The sequence below is a fragment of the Paramisgurnus dabryanus genome, chromosome 18 (genome assembly GCF_030506205.2).
Source record: "Paramisgurnus dabryanus chromosome 18, PD_genome_1.1, whole genome shotgun sequence".
In the NCBI taxonomy this organism is placed as follows: domain Eukaryota; kingdom Metazoa; phylum Chordata; class Actinopteri; order Cypriniformes; family Cobitidae; genus Paramisgurnus; species Paramisgurnus dabryanus.
This window is the reverse complement of record NC_133354.1, coordinates 11104293-11120739: the sequence shown is the minus strand read 5'-3', so window position 1 is coordinate 11120739 and position 16447 is coordinate 11104293. Positions and strand designations below refer to the sequence as shown.

The 16447-nt window shown below is 36.1% G+C and overlaps 1 protein-coding gene across 2 annotated transcripts in view; it reads right to left on the bottom strand.

Moving 5' to 3' along the window:
• Positions 1–8537: 8537 nt before the first annotated feature.
• The window catches only part of LOC135721841 (beta-1,3-galactosyl-O-glycosyl-glycoprotein beta-1,6-N-acetylglucosaminyltransferase 4-like), a 67756-nt gene continuing 59846 nt past the window's right edge, over positions 8538–16447 (bottom strand). The window contains exons 1-2 of one of the 2 annotated variants that reach the window (XM_065244283.1): positions 13744–13869; positions 8538–10095 (exon numbers count right to left, since the gene is read on the bottom strand). In XM_065244283.1, the coding sequence (XP_065100355.1) occupies positions 8784–10095; positions 13744–13757 (1326 nt within the window). In that variant the 5' untranslated portion in view covers positions 13758–13869 and the 3' untranslated portion in view covers positions 8538–8783. Of the gene's footprint in view, positions 10096–13743; positions 13870–16447 lie in introns of those variants that run through there. The other variant, XM_073812563.1, reaches the window with a different exon arrangement.

Sequence of the window (16447 nt, the reverse complement as noted above, 5' to 3'; positions counted from 1 at the left end):
TAATTGTCATCTGGCAAACAACTTTTTGATCCCATCCCTGTTTTGATCCCATTAGTAATGACATACTGAATTGGAAAAATACCTTTATGAGCATGGAAACATTGAGGTTTACACAATACTAAATAAACATTTTACACTTTAAAAAGTGAAAAGTTGGTTTAACTCATTAAGTTACTTCAATTGGCAACACCTACAAAATGTAATTTTATGCAACTTAAAATGTTTACCCCTGTAAGACAATTTCCTAAATAAGATAGCACCTCCCCAAAGGACACTGCATGGGGGCAAAGTGAGTGCGCGGGAAAAGCCTCTCTCCACGATTCACAGTGGACTTCCCACTGAGACACATTTGGGTTTCAAAGACACACCTTTAGGGTGTCATACATTTGTATTCTTTTCTCTAAAAGCAAACTGTATATGAAATGCTACATGCACAAAGAATCTAAAATCTGTATCTTATTTGTTTTCTATTGAAATGTCTCATCGCAAGTGGTTACAATGGTCTCACTCATATAACAACAGAATTCAATGTTAAAGTATATGTGAAACTTCATTCAATGTTGATAGACACCTCCCATTCTAAGCATAAACCAATCACCCACTGTATTCAGATTAAGGACAGCCTTTAGTTTTTACAACAACCAATCAGTACAAAATTCCTATATGCTTTGTTCTCTGGCTATTTAAGGAGATGTGTAGAAGATTTAGGCGGGACTTTCAATATCGAGAAATGCACCCCCATGATGCTGTCCTGCCACAGCATCATGTATTTTTATTTTATTTTGAGGAATCTGTAACCAGATCTTCATCTCCTTACCAGGTATGCAATGGTTTTTCGTTTGATTTTCGTATTTGAATTGGAATGTAAATTGGCTTCTGAATTATGTTTTACCTACCTGGTTAATAAATTGTTACATTTTTATTCATTCGAATCTTCTCTGTATCATTAACTATTCTAATTTACTATAAGTATTACGAGATCCTTTATCACCATAAATCTATGACCGGGGTATAAATTCATGCTAATTGTCTATACCGATGAACTAAGATGTACAGCCATTACTTTACTATATGTGGGCTATCAGATGATAAGTCAGGACCTCTGATCAGTATCTCTACTATAATTATAGTTTCTGAGTTCTGTATTAAGTTGTATATAGTTGGCTGGGGTTGCGTAAGTATTTTATAATAATAATGAAGGGCACGCCAGCATGGGGCAGTTGCTTCAACCATTTCCTCTGGTTACACGGATAGACTAATTATTTAACCCTAACTAAGTTGTGGATAATTGTGATGATTATTCGAGGGCTATATAAGTCAGGACCTCTGGTGTGGTTGAGTTTATGTTTCAGAATCCGCACAACGGCCGGTGTGGGCTGATATGATATTGGTAATCGAATGAATGAGTTCAATGTTAACATGAGTAAATAGAATGATCAAATGTTTATCCAAATTCTATATTTATATCAATTTGATTCATATTACAATACGTTTCATATCTTTGGAGTCAGATAATAAGTTGCGTAATGTTAAAACCGGAAGCACCGGAAAAGACGGAATGCGCTATCAATCCTTCCCATGCGGTTTGGACTTCGCCATTGGGCCAAACGGATGGATGGGGATATATTTTTCACCCCTTACACCCCACGTAAAATTTTTAGGTTGAAAAAGCTTACATTTTCAGGTGTTACCAATTGAAGTATTTTTTTTTTTTTAGTTTTTCCAACTTTTCACTTTTTACAATCTATAGACTTATGAAAACTAATATTTTATAAAAGTCACTTTTGCATAATTTAAGTTAATCCTAAACCTACATTTCTAAAAATGAGATGCTAAGAAACTACTAAACATGTTTTTTTTATATGACAATAAATTATAATATCTGTAAAACGTACCTACCTTATTGTTACATGACTGTAATCACACTTTGATGAGTGCTAAAATGCTAATCCATGATTCTTTGACAAAAAATTCCAAAAAGGATCTCATAATGGAAAAGTCTAAAAAAACTATTCAAGTACATATAAGAAATATATTTAGTGTAAAATCCAAAAACAGTAAGTTGTTCTTGTGTAAGAAGCAGCATTAAAAATGAATTGATCAGTTGTCAGTCAATGTATATATTTCCGGACTCATAACCCCACGTGAGATGTCACTGAAAGTAAGGAATGGTTAAAGTATGTTGACGGATGACATACTTCTGACTTTCAGTGCATACTGATGCTAAACATTTGTGTCACAACTTTATACTGCCTACAGCTCACCTTTGTTCACATTGCTGCTAGTGAACTTAAAGGGGACATTCCACAAGACGTTTTTAAGATATTAAATAAATCTTTGATGTCCCCAGAGTACATATGTGAAGTTTTAGCTCAAAATACCCTATAGGTAATTTATTGTGGCATGTTAAAATAGGCACTTTATGGGTCTGAGCAAAAATGCACCGTTTTTGTGTGTATCCCTTTAAATCCAAATGAGCTGCTCGGGTGGGCGAAGTCTCAAGCGCTTGCGCTGTAGACAAGACATTGCATTCTCTCACGAAAGAAGTTAGTAAGAGATGTTAGCATGATATATTTGAACAAGTTTAAAAAGTCAATCATCTGTTTTATGCATACTAAATACATGTTTATCAGCAGATGGGGAACATTGTGGAATAAAAATAAAGACTTTTAGGTCTCATGCTGCCAGTGTTTTAAACAGGCACAATGATTTTCAGCATGTTACACTTCCACAAACACTCAGAAGTTTACTTTTTGACCAAACCACACGAGCATATTTAAATGATCTGTAATAAAACAACACATTTAATGCTTAAACTTTAGAGAAACAGATCAAATGACATTGAACACATTCGCGTTTCTGTCAGTCTCTCACTCTCTTGTAACTCTTCGTATTCATTTGAAACTTCAGAGAAACATTAAACAACATATTTATGCTCATTGTGTATGATAGTGAATACTCGTTGTTCTCTCAGTCTGTCTCGTGCAGTGCATTAATCCTCGTATTCATTCATATAAACTTCAGAGAAACATATTAAACAACATACTTGTGAACCGTCGCGTTGCTCTCTCTCTCTCTCTCTCTCTCTCTCTCTCTCTCTCTCTCTCTCTCTCTCTCTCTCTCTCGTTCGTTCGCTCACTCGCTCTCTCTCTATTGCACTAAGGTAACGTTAATCCTTGAACTTTAATTCAACCTTTAGAAAGATTATTAAAACTACAAGTTATAAGATTGTAGGCTACGATTTGTGTTTGAGGGAATACAAACGCGTAGTGCTGTCAGTCATTTTTTCTCTCCGTCTCTCGCACTCGAGGCAGCATCATGGTTGGATAGCGCGGATGAAGGGGCGGTATCATTATAATAAGATCCCCTTAATATGTCATGGGGGAGCGAAATCCGAGTGACCTATATATTCACATGCTTGCAGAGAGAGCCTTACCAAAACAAAGTTACAGGGTTGCTATTTTTCATGTTTTCTGGGTTGGTAGAATAAGGTGACCAGATTTTTAAATGAAAACCGGGGACATTTCCTAGTTAAATGGTCAAAATATTATTAAAATCTCATTTGTTGTTATCTATGCATTAAAAAAACGGGACAAAACGTTTTTTGAAAGTTTTTTTCTTTTTATTGTTGTGGATTCACTGCAAAAAATGACTTCTTACTTAATAGTATTTTTGTCTTGTTTTAAGTACAAATATCAAAAAATTCTTAAATCAATGCATTTTCTTGATAAGCAAAATCCCCTAAGAAAAATCTAGCTTTAAGAATTTTTTTTTTTAATTAAGGGTGAATTTTTGCTTAAAACATGCAGAAAATATTTTTCTTGAATTAAGTAGTGGCAGATTTTTTTTTGCTTGTTTTAAGCACAAATGTAATATTTTTTTGTCTTAAAACGAGACTTATTTTCCTAGGTTATTGTGCCCATCAAGAAAATGCATCTTGACTCAAGAATTTTTTTATATTTGTACTGAAAACATGAGAAAAATACTAATAAGAGAATCATTTTTGCAGTGTTTCTAATTCGGTTAATTGAACAATTTCTGTAGCCTAAATCCTATTTTTTCCCTTTTTTATACAAGAGACATACCTCATCAAAAATGACTTCTAGGGTACTACTTAAGCTAATTTCATAGCATTGTAAACGTGAAGAACAGAAGGAAAATGCAAAATGTAAACATATTTAGCCTACACAAAACAAATGCTCAGAACTATATTGTGTACAGTTCACTTCATTGATTTATTAACTTAATTTGACATGAGTAGTTAGTATACTTAACCCCCGACAACGTTAACTGTTTTCATATCTTATGATAACTTAATTGATGATAATGACGCTCGTTGCATTCTCATGTGTCTCGTAGTAAATTCTTGATGTTGATCGGGTTTTTCAGTGTATTTGCTGGTTGATTTGGACGTGCTGTAAAACGGGGACATTTCCGGGGACAGAACGCCAAAAACAGGACTGTCCCCGGAAAACTGTGACGTCTGGTCACCTTATGGTAGAAGCACTGGGGACCCGATTATAGCACTTAAACATGGAAAAAGTCTGATTTTCATGGAATGTCCCCTTCAATACTTGTATGTAGCCACACCCACTTGTCTAAAGGAGAAAAACCAGCCTCTCGCTCTCTAAACGCTGGGTGGAACACAATAAACTGTTTGTCAACCTGTTTATAAACAGATGTTATGAAATGTGACAGACAGTATTACTTTACGAGATTTTATGTTTTCTTATGTAGTAGCCTACCACGTAACACTTCCAGTGGCGGAGCTAGACTTTTAAAACAGGGGTGGCAAAGAGGTGGCGAGGGGGTCGATATACAAAGTGTTCAAGTACACTGTATATAGATTAAATTAAAGTTGTTTATTTTCCAAAATGTACACAATTATATATGTATTAAGTATACAGCAAAAATAGAACAACTGATCTGTTTGGACCTGATCTGCACCTGACTTTTGCTTCTTTAGAAAGAAGTTGGTAATATCGTCCCTATAGTTAAACACCTCATGAAGAAACCAAAATTTTGAACAATTTGCATGTTATTGTTTACCATAAGTACACCGTTACTAATAATACAAATATTAAAATAATACACTACGACAAAATCTGAGTATATTGAGGTCTAGCCTATTTGACAACACAAGGAAAATTGCTTACAGACATCTAGACATGTTATGTTAAGGGAGGAGGGAACTAGACTTCTGTCCCTCACATTAAGCTATGGAATGGCTTCAGATGACTTTGTGAAATTATAATCCAACCCTCTCAGACCCAAGTCACCCAAACTGACGTTTAAAAAGCGTGAGGCGCCGGAAAGCGCGCTGTTTACAACCCTGTTCTATATCCACGGTCGTTTTATTAAGTTCAATATGCTGCATTACACTTGACAATATGAATAAGCCTACCCGATTGTTGCTGAACATTTGCTAACGACAAGTTTTTTATTGTTTTAAGCATCTTCACGCAGGCGTGACAGTATTAGTCAGTTTCACAAGACTAGTAATTCTAATTGAAGTATTAATGCTAAGCACTACAGTGCAATGTCTTCCTTACTTCCCGTTAAAACAGTACTTCGTTTAATTTAATACCAATAAAAGCCGTACATACCAGCAAAACGCTCTTCATCGATCATGTGCGTGTTGACGCGTTATGTTTTGGAGTACGAAGGAGCTGCGTGTCAGCTTAACCAATAGGCTTGTTCGACGTCATGCGGCGCCGCGAGAATAGACAGCTGCATTACGTCAAAGTATCGCGAGAGTGATTCGCGAAATCATACGGAGGAGTTTGCTTTTAAATCGCTCTCGCGGAACTTTGACATCATCCGGCAGTCGGTTCTTGCGGCGCCGCATGAAGTTGAACAAGCGTAATGAAAAGATAGCAGCAACACCACGCTTGTGCGTGATGCGTAGGATGCATTCACGTCCGCTGGGAGATTTGAGAAATGTTCGTAAAAATCAAACAAAGTAATGTTTTCAGCGGGGTGGCAACAGGGGTGGCAAGGACTTCGTCTCCGCCACTGAACACTTCATAACACATCAGAAAAGAAATGAAGGTGTTCATAAAAAATATTTTATTATGATACAAAAAATCCCATCACTTGAGTGAGTGAGTGAGTTTTTAAAAGGAGAAAAGATGTGCCAGCCAGAGAAGTTTAAGTTACAGTATGTAGGATTGTGGCCAAAACTGGTATTGCAATCACAAAACTTGTGGCTAAAACTGGTACTGCAATCACACAACTGGTGGCCAATACACAAAATGACAACATAAACATCAGTTGAGGGCTGCAACTCCACTTTTTAAATGACAATATCCTGGCCGGACCACTGTTGTCAGTGATATAAGTATTTGAAATGAAAATGACTTTTAATGTCTATTGACATATCAGGGCCATTTTATGATTAATTGATATACATTTCTTACATACTGGTCCTTTAAGTTACAGTATATTAGTATACAGTAGTATTACTAAGCAAACTGACTACAAAGCATTAAAATCATAATGCATGTAGAAGCTCATAAAAAGTACCTAATTTGCATTATTTTGCATATAAGGAACACTATCTCTTTCTTTTCCTCCGCACTCGTTTTCTAGGGTAAACCACTCATTCCTGATAGTATCAAAAGATTTTTTGATTTAAAATAGTTTAAGTGGTGACCGTGCAAATATTTTCCTTTCTCTTAAAAGGTTTGGGAAAGCTATGTAAATCACTTATGATATCAGACATACTATTAAGTCTTTACCTGTACGTGAATTCCAAGTATCCAAGGCCATTTATCTATTCTCACTTGTTAAAACTACTATTTGACTACTATTCAACATACATTTCAGTTTTGACCAGAATCTAGTGCAGAATTGTACAAATACCATAGTAAGAATGCAATCTTATGATGCAATGCAAAAAAGGTGAGTAAAAGGGCAAATTCCACTTGAAAGTGAGCAAATATGTTACTTTTTTTAAATTAATCAGAAGGAGCATCCGTGGATCACATTATCTTAAGCAAGAAAAAATGTTATTTTGAAATAACTTAATTTCATTATAATGCTTTTACAGTACACGATATTTGTGTGTGCTATGGCAAAACGCGGCTAAAAAGATATGATCTCATAAACTTTTTTATCTGCTAAGCACATATTTAATCGTTTAATTTATAAACATAAAATAGCAATAGTCTAAAAAAGCACAGGTACACTTAGATAATCTTAAGAAGTACTAAAGAAGAATTTTTATTACAAAATTAGTGCATAAAAATAGAGTATTTGAAGTACATTATAGAAGTGCATTTTCACCTTGGAAGGCTGGGTTGCACATCTTGCCTAGTTATAGTTATTGTATGTTTGACTGTTAGAGATCATTATTTTAGATGAAAATGATCAAATATCTTTAAAATGTTAACTTAACTCTTTCCCCATCAAAACGCCTCCCTGCCAATGACGAGAATTTCCGGCTTTCCGCAATACTGCTATAATCCACCAGGTGGCGCACTTCCGCAACTTATACAACCCGGATGTAGCGCCTCACTTGAAAGATAAAGAACTCTGGCTGCGTCCGAAACCGCATACTGTATAGTAGGTACTGAATTAGATGAAGTACCTACTTACTTGGCGTTAAAACAGTAGGTACTGTATAGTATGAATCCGGGTAGTATGAATGAGATTCGGATGTACTACATCCGCCATGTTGCTACATCACGTGACATACGTCGTCATCACGTCATGTCATTTCAGCGCGAAAACAGCCGCGTGGCTCTTCTTCTTTGTTGGATAACTCCTCGTCCGGGGCATCATGGGATAGTAAAGCGTCCATCGTATGCACACTGCAAAATCTAACCGGAAGTAGTAGGTCATCCGGGTACTTTTCCGTATTTTTTTTTGTATTTTAGTATTGTTTAAAATGTTAACATACTTAAACCAAGCCAAGCTAATATAAAAAATATGTAATAAATAAATAAATATTACAATAGGCTTTATGCCCAGCTGCACTACTTCCTGAACTTCAGCCAGCTCCTTGTTTCCTGTCTTCCATTATTGGACAAACTGATTGATCCAGGTGTGCCTGACCTCAGTAGTCGCAAACAAACTGATTAATCCAGGTGTGGCTGACCTCAGTAGTCACAACAAAAATAATCAGACACACCTGGATTAATTAGTTTGTCCAATAATGGCAGACAGGAAACAAGGAGCTGGCTGAATTTCAGGAAGTAGTGCAGCTGGGCATAAAGCCTATTGAGACTATTAATAGAAATATGCTTTGGCGGGCACCACACAAACTATGTGCGGGCAACCTGGAGCATACTGTATGCAGACTGCATTTATGTCATCAAGTTTAAGTTACCTGAGCATTACATTCACAAATCATAGGCATATCAAAACAATTTACGATTAACTAAGAATAAAAGTCAACTTTACAATTGTTAAATTCTGAAATAAGACTTATGCAGCCTGGAAAGCGACCTCCTGGAGCACACATACACACACACATAAACACACATATATGGTAAAAGTAAAAAAAATATAAAAGGTAAAAATAGGGGTAAAAGTTTGGCCAGCGTCATATTTGCATACAGGGTATTTACATATTGGCCCCAGAAGAAGAGTAGTTGAAGACCCCTGTTCTATGGCATTGCTAGACTTTCTAGTACCTTAAGAGTGTATACAATTAAGAAATCCAAATTGGTTAAAATACAGAACAAAAACATGTATAGAAGTTAAAAGATAATTTTAGGTGATGACTTGAAAGTATACTGTAAACAGGAGACATTATGAAATCCAAAAGGTTGTACATTTCAAAGTGTGGAGCAAACCCTTTTCAGTCCCAAAAGATTTGACTTTTGTTTTGACATCAATTGTTTTTCCAAAAGCTTCTCCTCTAAACATTCAATAAGAATAGGATCCACCTTTGGGTCCACTTTGTTAACAAACCAGTGACCATAATCAAGAAGCCATCTGAGCTCAGCAGCACCAAAAATACACACTTCCCTTTGATAGACTCCAGTGCATGGTGGGTAATGAATATTTTCAAAACCAAGCCACTTCACCAGACGCGTTTTACTTATCAGTTCGGTGATATCAGGGTCAGATCTTGGCACCTCTCCTGGTACTCCAGGCACACGAACAAGAGTTGCCCAAAAATGTTCATCAGGTGAGTATGTGTCCTCAGACCAAGCTAAAAAACGTCTGGCTAAAGAACTCAACCGAACAAAAATGGCAAATTCTCGTGAGATTGTAATGTATGCACTGCCCACAAACATTTCTATGTTATGAGGTGGCGGGGATTTCTCCTCAAAAATGTTTTTAGGTGATTCATAGTATTCAGATATGTTATTCTTCAGGGCATGGCGAAATCTCCAGCGCCAAGTCTTCGTACCAGGCTGTCTGGTCTCCACCATGTTCGTGCCATTAAGCTTCTTTAGATCTGACACCAGTTCAGCATTCGTCCGCAGTGGAAAGTCCTGACCACACAGATTGATGACATACTTCCACTTCACCTCAGACTCCAGGAGATCAGACAGACAATTAAGATCTGCTTTGAGGCGTGAGATGCCTGCATATTGCACCCTCTCCAGTTTTGAGGCAATGAAGACGTTAGGGATGCAGCGGGCCAGACCTTGCATCGCTGAAATAAAGTCATCTGAAGACTTCAGGTCATAATGTATGCAGTAAACATTATGTGGCATATAAATGGCCCTGAGCAACCTCTCAACAAGATCGGCATTCTTGTGAACGACCAAAGAGTAAGCAAGAGGAAATTCATGCTCAAACTCAGAGCCTTGTACCGCACCATAACCCTTTGATGCTATAAAACGATCGCAATCAGACGTGGCATTCACAATACTCTTGTCAGTTGGCCCCACAAAGCTTTTGTTTTGACGGGCGACGAAAGATTTTCCCACTTCCGCTGGTTCCATGTCATATATTGCAGAGCAACTAATGCCATATTTTACTGTCAGTTGCTGTATCTCAGACACTCCTGTATGGCAGCGAGTATTAAGGTGGAGAATGTCTTCCTTTACTCTCAAAACAATTTTAATGAAAATGCATAAAATGAGTGTTAGTGATAAACACAAGTGTATGGGCTTTTTCCACAGTCTTCTCATTCTGTAGGGAAAAGAAAATCTCAGGTTACTTACAGTAGCTATAAAAATGATTTTTAAGCATGTTACAAACTACTGTTCTGAAAATGCATCTACCCCATACACTAGTTCGGCTTCATTGTAACAGGGAGAGGTTTGTTGTAACGCTAGAAAAGTCTAACAGTGTAGGTTTGTGCCCCACTCACTCCAACTAATAGTTTGTATGCACATCAACTTGTAAATTTTTTGTAGTTCGGCCTAATGCTAGATTCTTGAAATAAAACTATAAATGTGTAAACATAAAATATTGTAGCCCTATACTACGGCTTGCTATTATTGAGATTTAGATGCAATTATTTCTGTCAAAACTTCAACAAAGAGGAAAGTTTAAAATGTGCAAATGTTTTCACATGCATTACTAACGGTAAAAATTTTACACTCACCTAAAGGATTAACACCTGTTCAATTTCTCATTCATGCAATTATCTAATCAACCAATCACATGGCAGTTGCTTCAATGCATTAAGGGGTGTGGTCCTGGTCAAGACAATCTCCTGAACTCCAAACTGAATGTCAGAATGGGACAGAAACGTGATTTAAGCAATTTAGAGTGTGGCATGGTTGTTGGTGCCAGACGGGCCGGTCTGAATATTTGACAATCTGCTCAGTTACTGGGATTTTCACGCACAACCATTTCTAGGGCTTCCAAAGAATGGTGTAAAAAGGGAAAAACATCCAGTATGCGGCAGTCTTGTGGGCGAAAATGCCTTGTTGATGCTAGAGGTCAGAGGAGAATGGGCCGACTGATTCAAGCTGATAGAAGAGCAACTTTGACTGAAATAATCACTCGTTACAACCGAGGTATGCAGCAAATCATTTGTGAAGCCACAACACGCATAACCTTGAGGCAGATGGGCTACAACAGCAGAAGACCCCACCGGGTACCACTCATCTCCACTACAAATAGGAAAAAGAGGCTACAATTTGCACGGGCTCACCAAAATTGGAAAGTTGAAGACTGGAAAAATGTTGCCTGGTCTGATGAGTCTCGATTTCTGTTGAGATATTCAGATGGTAGAGTCAGAATTAAGCGTAAACAGAATGAGAACATGAATCCATCATGCCTTGTTACCACTGTGCAGGCTGCTGGTGGTGGTGTAATGGTGTGGGGGATGTTTTCTTAGCACACTTTAGGCCCCTTAGTGCCAATTGGGCATCGTTTAAATGCCACGGCCTACCTGAGCATGGTTTCTGACCATGTCCATCCCTTTATGACCACCATTTCCCCATCCTCTGATGGCTACTTCCAGCAGAATAATGCATCATGTCTAGGGTGACCAGACGTCCCGTTTTTCCCAGGACAGTCCCGTATTTCAACTCTAATTTTAGTGTCCCGACTTATTATGAAAAAATCATATTTTGTCCCGTATTTCATTAATAATAATAATTATTGTTTTATTTTTATTTATTTTTTTGCTGAGTGATAGCGTGAGTACTTGAAGTCTCCTCTCATATGAAAATAGCCCTATAAAAATAAAAAGTAAAAGCAAATCGCATTATAGTATATTTTAGAGAACAAAAGTACCATCCAATCACAATTCCCTAAATCAACTTGATGTTGGTGAGCGGAATCCGACGTCACCTGCAGTTAAGTGTAGTAGAGAGCACGGAGGAGCTTGACTCGGGTGTAAAGATGTCAAAGAAGCATGCGTGTACATTTAATGAGGATCTTCAAAAATAGTTTAAATTTCTCAAAAGAGAGTCACTATCAGATGCAAGCAAATTAAGATGCAACATTTGCGGGGCTCGCTTTTCCATTGCTCACGGAGGCCGCGCCGACATTACGCAGCAAATGCACACAAAAAAACACATGGACACTGCTAAAAGTAAGTGTGCTATTCCAAATGTCAGTGAATTTTTGCATATCATTCTGTTATTCATGGGCACAGTTTTTGGTCAGCTGACTGCACTGCAAAATTAATTAAGAAATTGTATGATCCAAAATTTTCGCACTAAATCTGCAATTTTATATAAGTCTACATATTTTTTTACATAGTTAATAATATTATCAAGTGTAAACTACTTGTTTGTGTTCATTGGGAGTTGTGGGTCTGTGGGTCCTTTGTCTGTCCCATATTCCACTCTGAGAAATCTGGTCACCCTAATCATGTCACAAAGCTCAAATTATTTCAAATTGGTTTCTTGAACATGACAATGAGCTCACTGTACTAAAATCGCCCCCACAGTCACCAGATCTCAACCTAATACAGCATCTCTGGGATGTGGTGGAACCGGAGCTTCATGCCCTGGATGTGCATCCCACAAATCTCCATCAACTGCAAGATGCTATCCTATCAATATGGGCCAACATTTCTAAAGAATGCTTTCAGCACCTTGTTGAACCAGTTCTGAAGGCGAAAGGATATCAAACACAGTATTAGTATGGTATTCCTAATAATCCTTTAGGTGAGTGTATAGCATAATTGACTCCTTTCACATTCTTCATATTTTCTCAAGGGATGGTTGAGTTGATGGTCGATATTGTCATACTTGAGGAATGTGGTTATGCCCATTTTTCATTACATCACAATAAATTATATTTTTCAGTCATACAATGTTGGGTGGTACAAACACAAGAAACTAGTTTGATTGTTTATACTTTAGGTGCGTACAAGCAAACTTTGTAGGACTAATGGATGGTTTCCTGAACAGGGATTATAAACCAGGACTAGGCCTTAGTTTAATTAGGAAATATAACTAGTTTTAACAAACATGCCTTAATGTACTACTAAATGTTAACTAAAGCAAAACAAAGGGCACTGATGTATTTTAAGATATTTAAGCTAGTTGTTTCAGTTTAGACAACTCTTACATATATTTTAGTCTAGGACTAATCTAATCCCTTTGTGAAAAACCGCCCATAAAAGTGCTAGTAGCTTTTTTAAAATAAACTCTCAAAAAGTGTTAGAAACTGATTGCAAAAAGTATTCAACGTAAAGTATAACAAGACACTTATTCAATTTACTAAATTTTTTTAAGGTAAGTGGTTGCAATCAATTTATTTAAGCTACGTTTAAACAAAAAAATTGAAAAATAAAATTGAATTATTCACTTTTTTCAGTGTAGTTGTTTTGTATCTAATTATAATTCACAACAAGAAATAAAACTATTGATCATGATGTCAATAAAACTTGCCACTCCCAATGACTCCGTTAGACAATAAAAGAATGAGTCATCAAAAATAAGAACACAAAAGAACAGATAACAAGGAAAGGTGTGATAAGTTGCACATACAGCTAAAATATGTCTCATTATGTTTAATACATTGAGAACATTCACCTTCAAGGGTAGACTGGGACTAAAAAGTGGCCCTTGACTTTAAGCGGCCCACCACACCCCGTGCACAACATAGTATACTGGCTCATTGATGCACAAGCTTTTAACACCATTTTACTTTAACGACTTAAAAGTCAAACTTATTATACATTTATGCAGTTAAACTATATTTGAAAATTAAAACTTAAAACTATAACACAAAACAAAGTAACACCTGAGGCTTTGACTGTGTATAAATCTGAAGGTGGTGATCTCTCACTTTATTTTTTCTACATCATTTTCTAGGACAAATAAATGAACTGAAAATCCAGGTAACCAAAAGTGTAAACATATTTACCTGTTTGGAGTCATCTAGAGGCATATTTCTAAAATGAAACCTGTAGCTTCACCATGTAGCCGAACCTTCTCCAGAGAAAAGACGAAAAATCTGGCATCAAATACTTCTCCACATGCTGTTTCAAACTTGTATGACTAACTTTTTATGGAATCCAAAAGGTTAGGCACTGGCAACGTCAGTCACCATTCAAGTTTCAATATTTATTTGTCTTGTTCACAAGTATAATTGGTAGTATGTTTGGTACACCTTTCTGCCCACACACTCAGAAAAAATATAAAATGATGTCCCAGGGTGGTATCCTTGTAAAGAGTACATTTTAGTACCTAAAGAGTAATTATATTCCTCAAAGGTACAAAATTGATACTAAATGTATACATATCTGTACTTAACCCTTGTGTGGTGTTCGGGTCTGTGGGACCCGTTTTTAATGTTTACTAAAAGAAAAATCATGCAATTGATTGTTGTTTCAACCTCTATTTTTTAAATAGTTGCTATATAGGCTCCAATCAATAAAGATCATATTCATGCATGGGTTGCACACAACCTACCCTAATAATACCTTGCTGAACCTTGCTTTACATTTATTGCATACCTCATAGTATTCTCTTTAAAATCAAAGCAGGTATTTATTGAAACCATACAGAATGCCCATACAGTATTTGTAGAGTTAGCAAGGTGTGTTGTATGAGTATTTGTCTTTTTTAAAGTATTATGCACACATGCAGCTATTGTACCTGTGGTTTGATCACAGCCAGGTTCACAGAATCCAAAGAATTGTTGCAATGTTTTTTTTACCGAGTATTTACTTTCTGCCTTTCTAGTACATTAGGGCTGACAGAGCTCAGTGTTATAAAGCACAAAGGTCTCAAACAGTGCTTTCTAGTTTGAACTGCTTTTGAGTTGAATCTTAGAAAGTGACCTGGATGAAACAGAAAAAAAAAACATAACACAATGACCTCAGATGTCAGTCGGTGCATAGACAAACTTTTAAAATATTAGGCAGCCTGAATGCAAAAACACGCATTGTACTCTGCGTTTGGCAGACGCTTGTATCAAAGTGATTTATAGTGGATTTAATCCATTTGATTTCATGAACTCTTTTTAAGCTTAATGTAAAACAGTCTGTTAAATTGCATGCAGCCTATAACCAAATTATCATCTGATAGTGCATGTTCTGCTTTTTCAATGGGTTGTCTCAGTTTATTTTTAGCACAAACAACTGCGGGGATATTCAAACAGTTAAGCACTATAGATTTCTTTGATGTAGTTTGTGCTCACCTTTCTTTGAAAAGAAGTCAAGTCCCAAATCGTTTCCACTCGTTTTGTTTTTTTTCCTTCTCCTGTCCTTTCTTTTTTGATGGCCTGATTTAGCTGTTTTGATAGAGACATCTCAAACACTCCGCAGAAGTTTGCACTCCACCAGACGCTCATCTAACATAAATAAAAATTGCATGCAGATAGACTAAACCATTTGGGGCATAAGCAAGGGGTGGGATTGTGAGACTTTAGATGTTTTTCACTTATACAAAATGTAGTCAGTCAAACAGTTATTTAGCAAATACACTAACTTTACATTTCATCTGACATTCATTATGAAATTTAATTAGGAAATGAAAATATCCAGGTAAAATAAAATATATTCCAGACTTTTCAAGGGCCCTCTCTCTCCCTTCGGGGCCCTGGTACTCAGTACTGGTTTTACACATCAGTGATACACATTTCCTGTATTTTCTGGTTGTATTCTAATGAAGAGACTGAGAAATAATTATATATGATCACTATACAATTGCAAAAACAACAAATCTAATGGTGGCCTACAACTTTTGCACAGTACTGTTTGTATTTATACAGCATTGGTTGCACTTTTTCAGTCATCCAATATGGCGCTTAGAACTGGGGTCTTGAAACGAGATATATCCAGCTGCAGACCCAGCGCCACACGTTTAAGGCCACACAATTCAGGCCATCTGTGTCAGGCCGGAAGTGATGTCGAACCTTTTATGGTTTTTGTAGCGTTCTTATTTTTGCATCAATTTTAATGGGATTTATATCTGTAATATCTTAAATACAAAAAATTATTATATATTTGTTGATTTATTAACATTTATTTTCATAGTTAATAAATGCAACATCATTGCATAGTGTTTTTAATTCGAAGGGGGAATGCACAGGAAAACACAGAATTTTTTTTCTGAAATTAGTACTGAAATGGGACTAAGAGTAAACAGTTTTCCTTTTGCTTCCTCATCTCAATTTGCTATTGCTATATATTATTTCTATTGCAAGAAAAGAAACATTTAAATAAAAATGTGGTTCTTATTTTTGTTTAGAAATGTTTGTTTATATGAAAAGTACAAGTGTCACTTTTTTAATGTGTATCTGAATTCTAAAAAAATAAGTAGTACTATAATGAAAAAGAAATTTAAAGTTAGAACTTCAAATAAAAAATAATATACACTGGAAGTGATGTTGAACCATATATGGTTTTTGTAGCGTTCTTATTTTTCCATCAATTTTGATGGGATTTATATCTGTAATATCTTAAATACAAAAAAATTATTATATATTTGTTGATTTATTAAGATTTATTTTCATTGTAAACAAATTCAACATCATTGCATAGTGTTTTAAATTTGACTATTTACTTTATTTACTTTTTTTTACAAATTCAGATAAACATTAAAAAAGTTATACTTGTACTTTT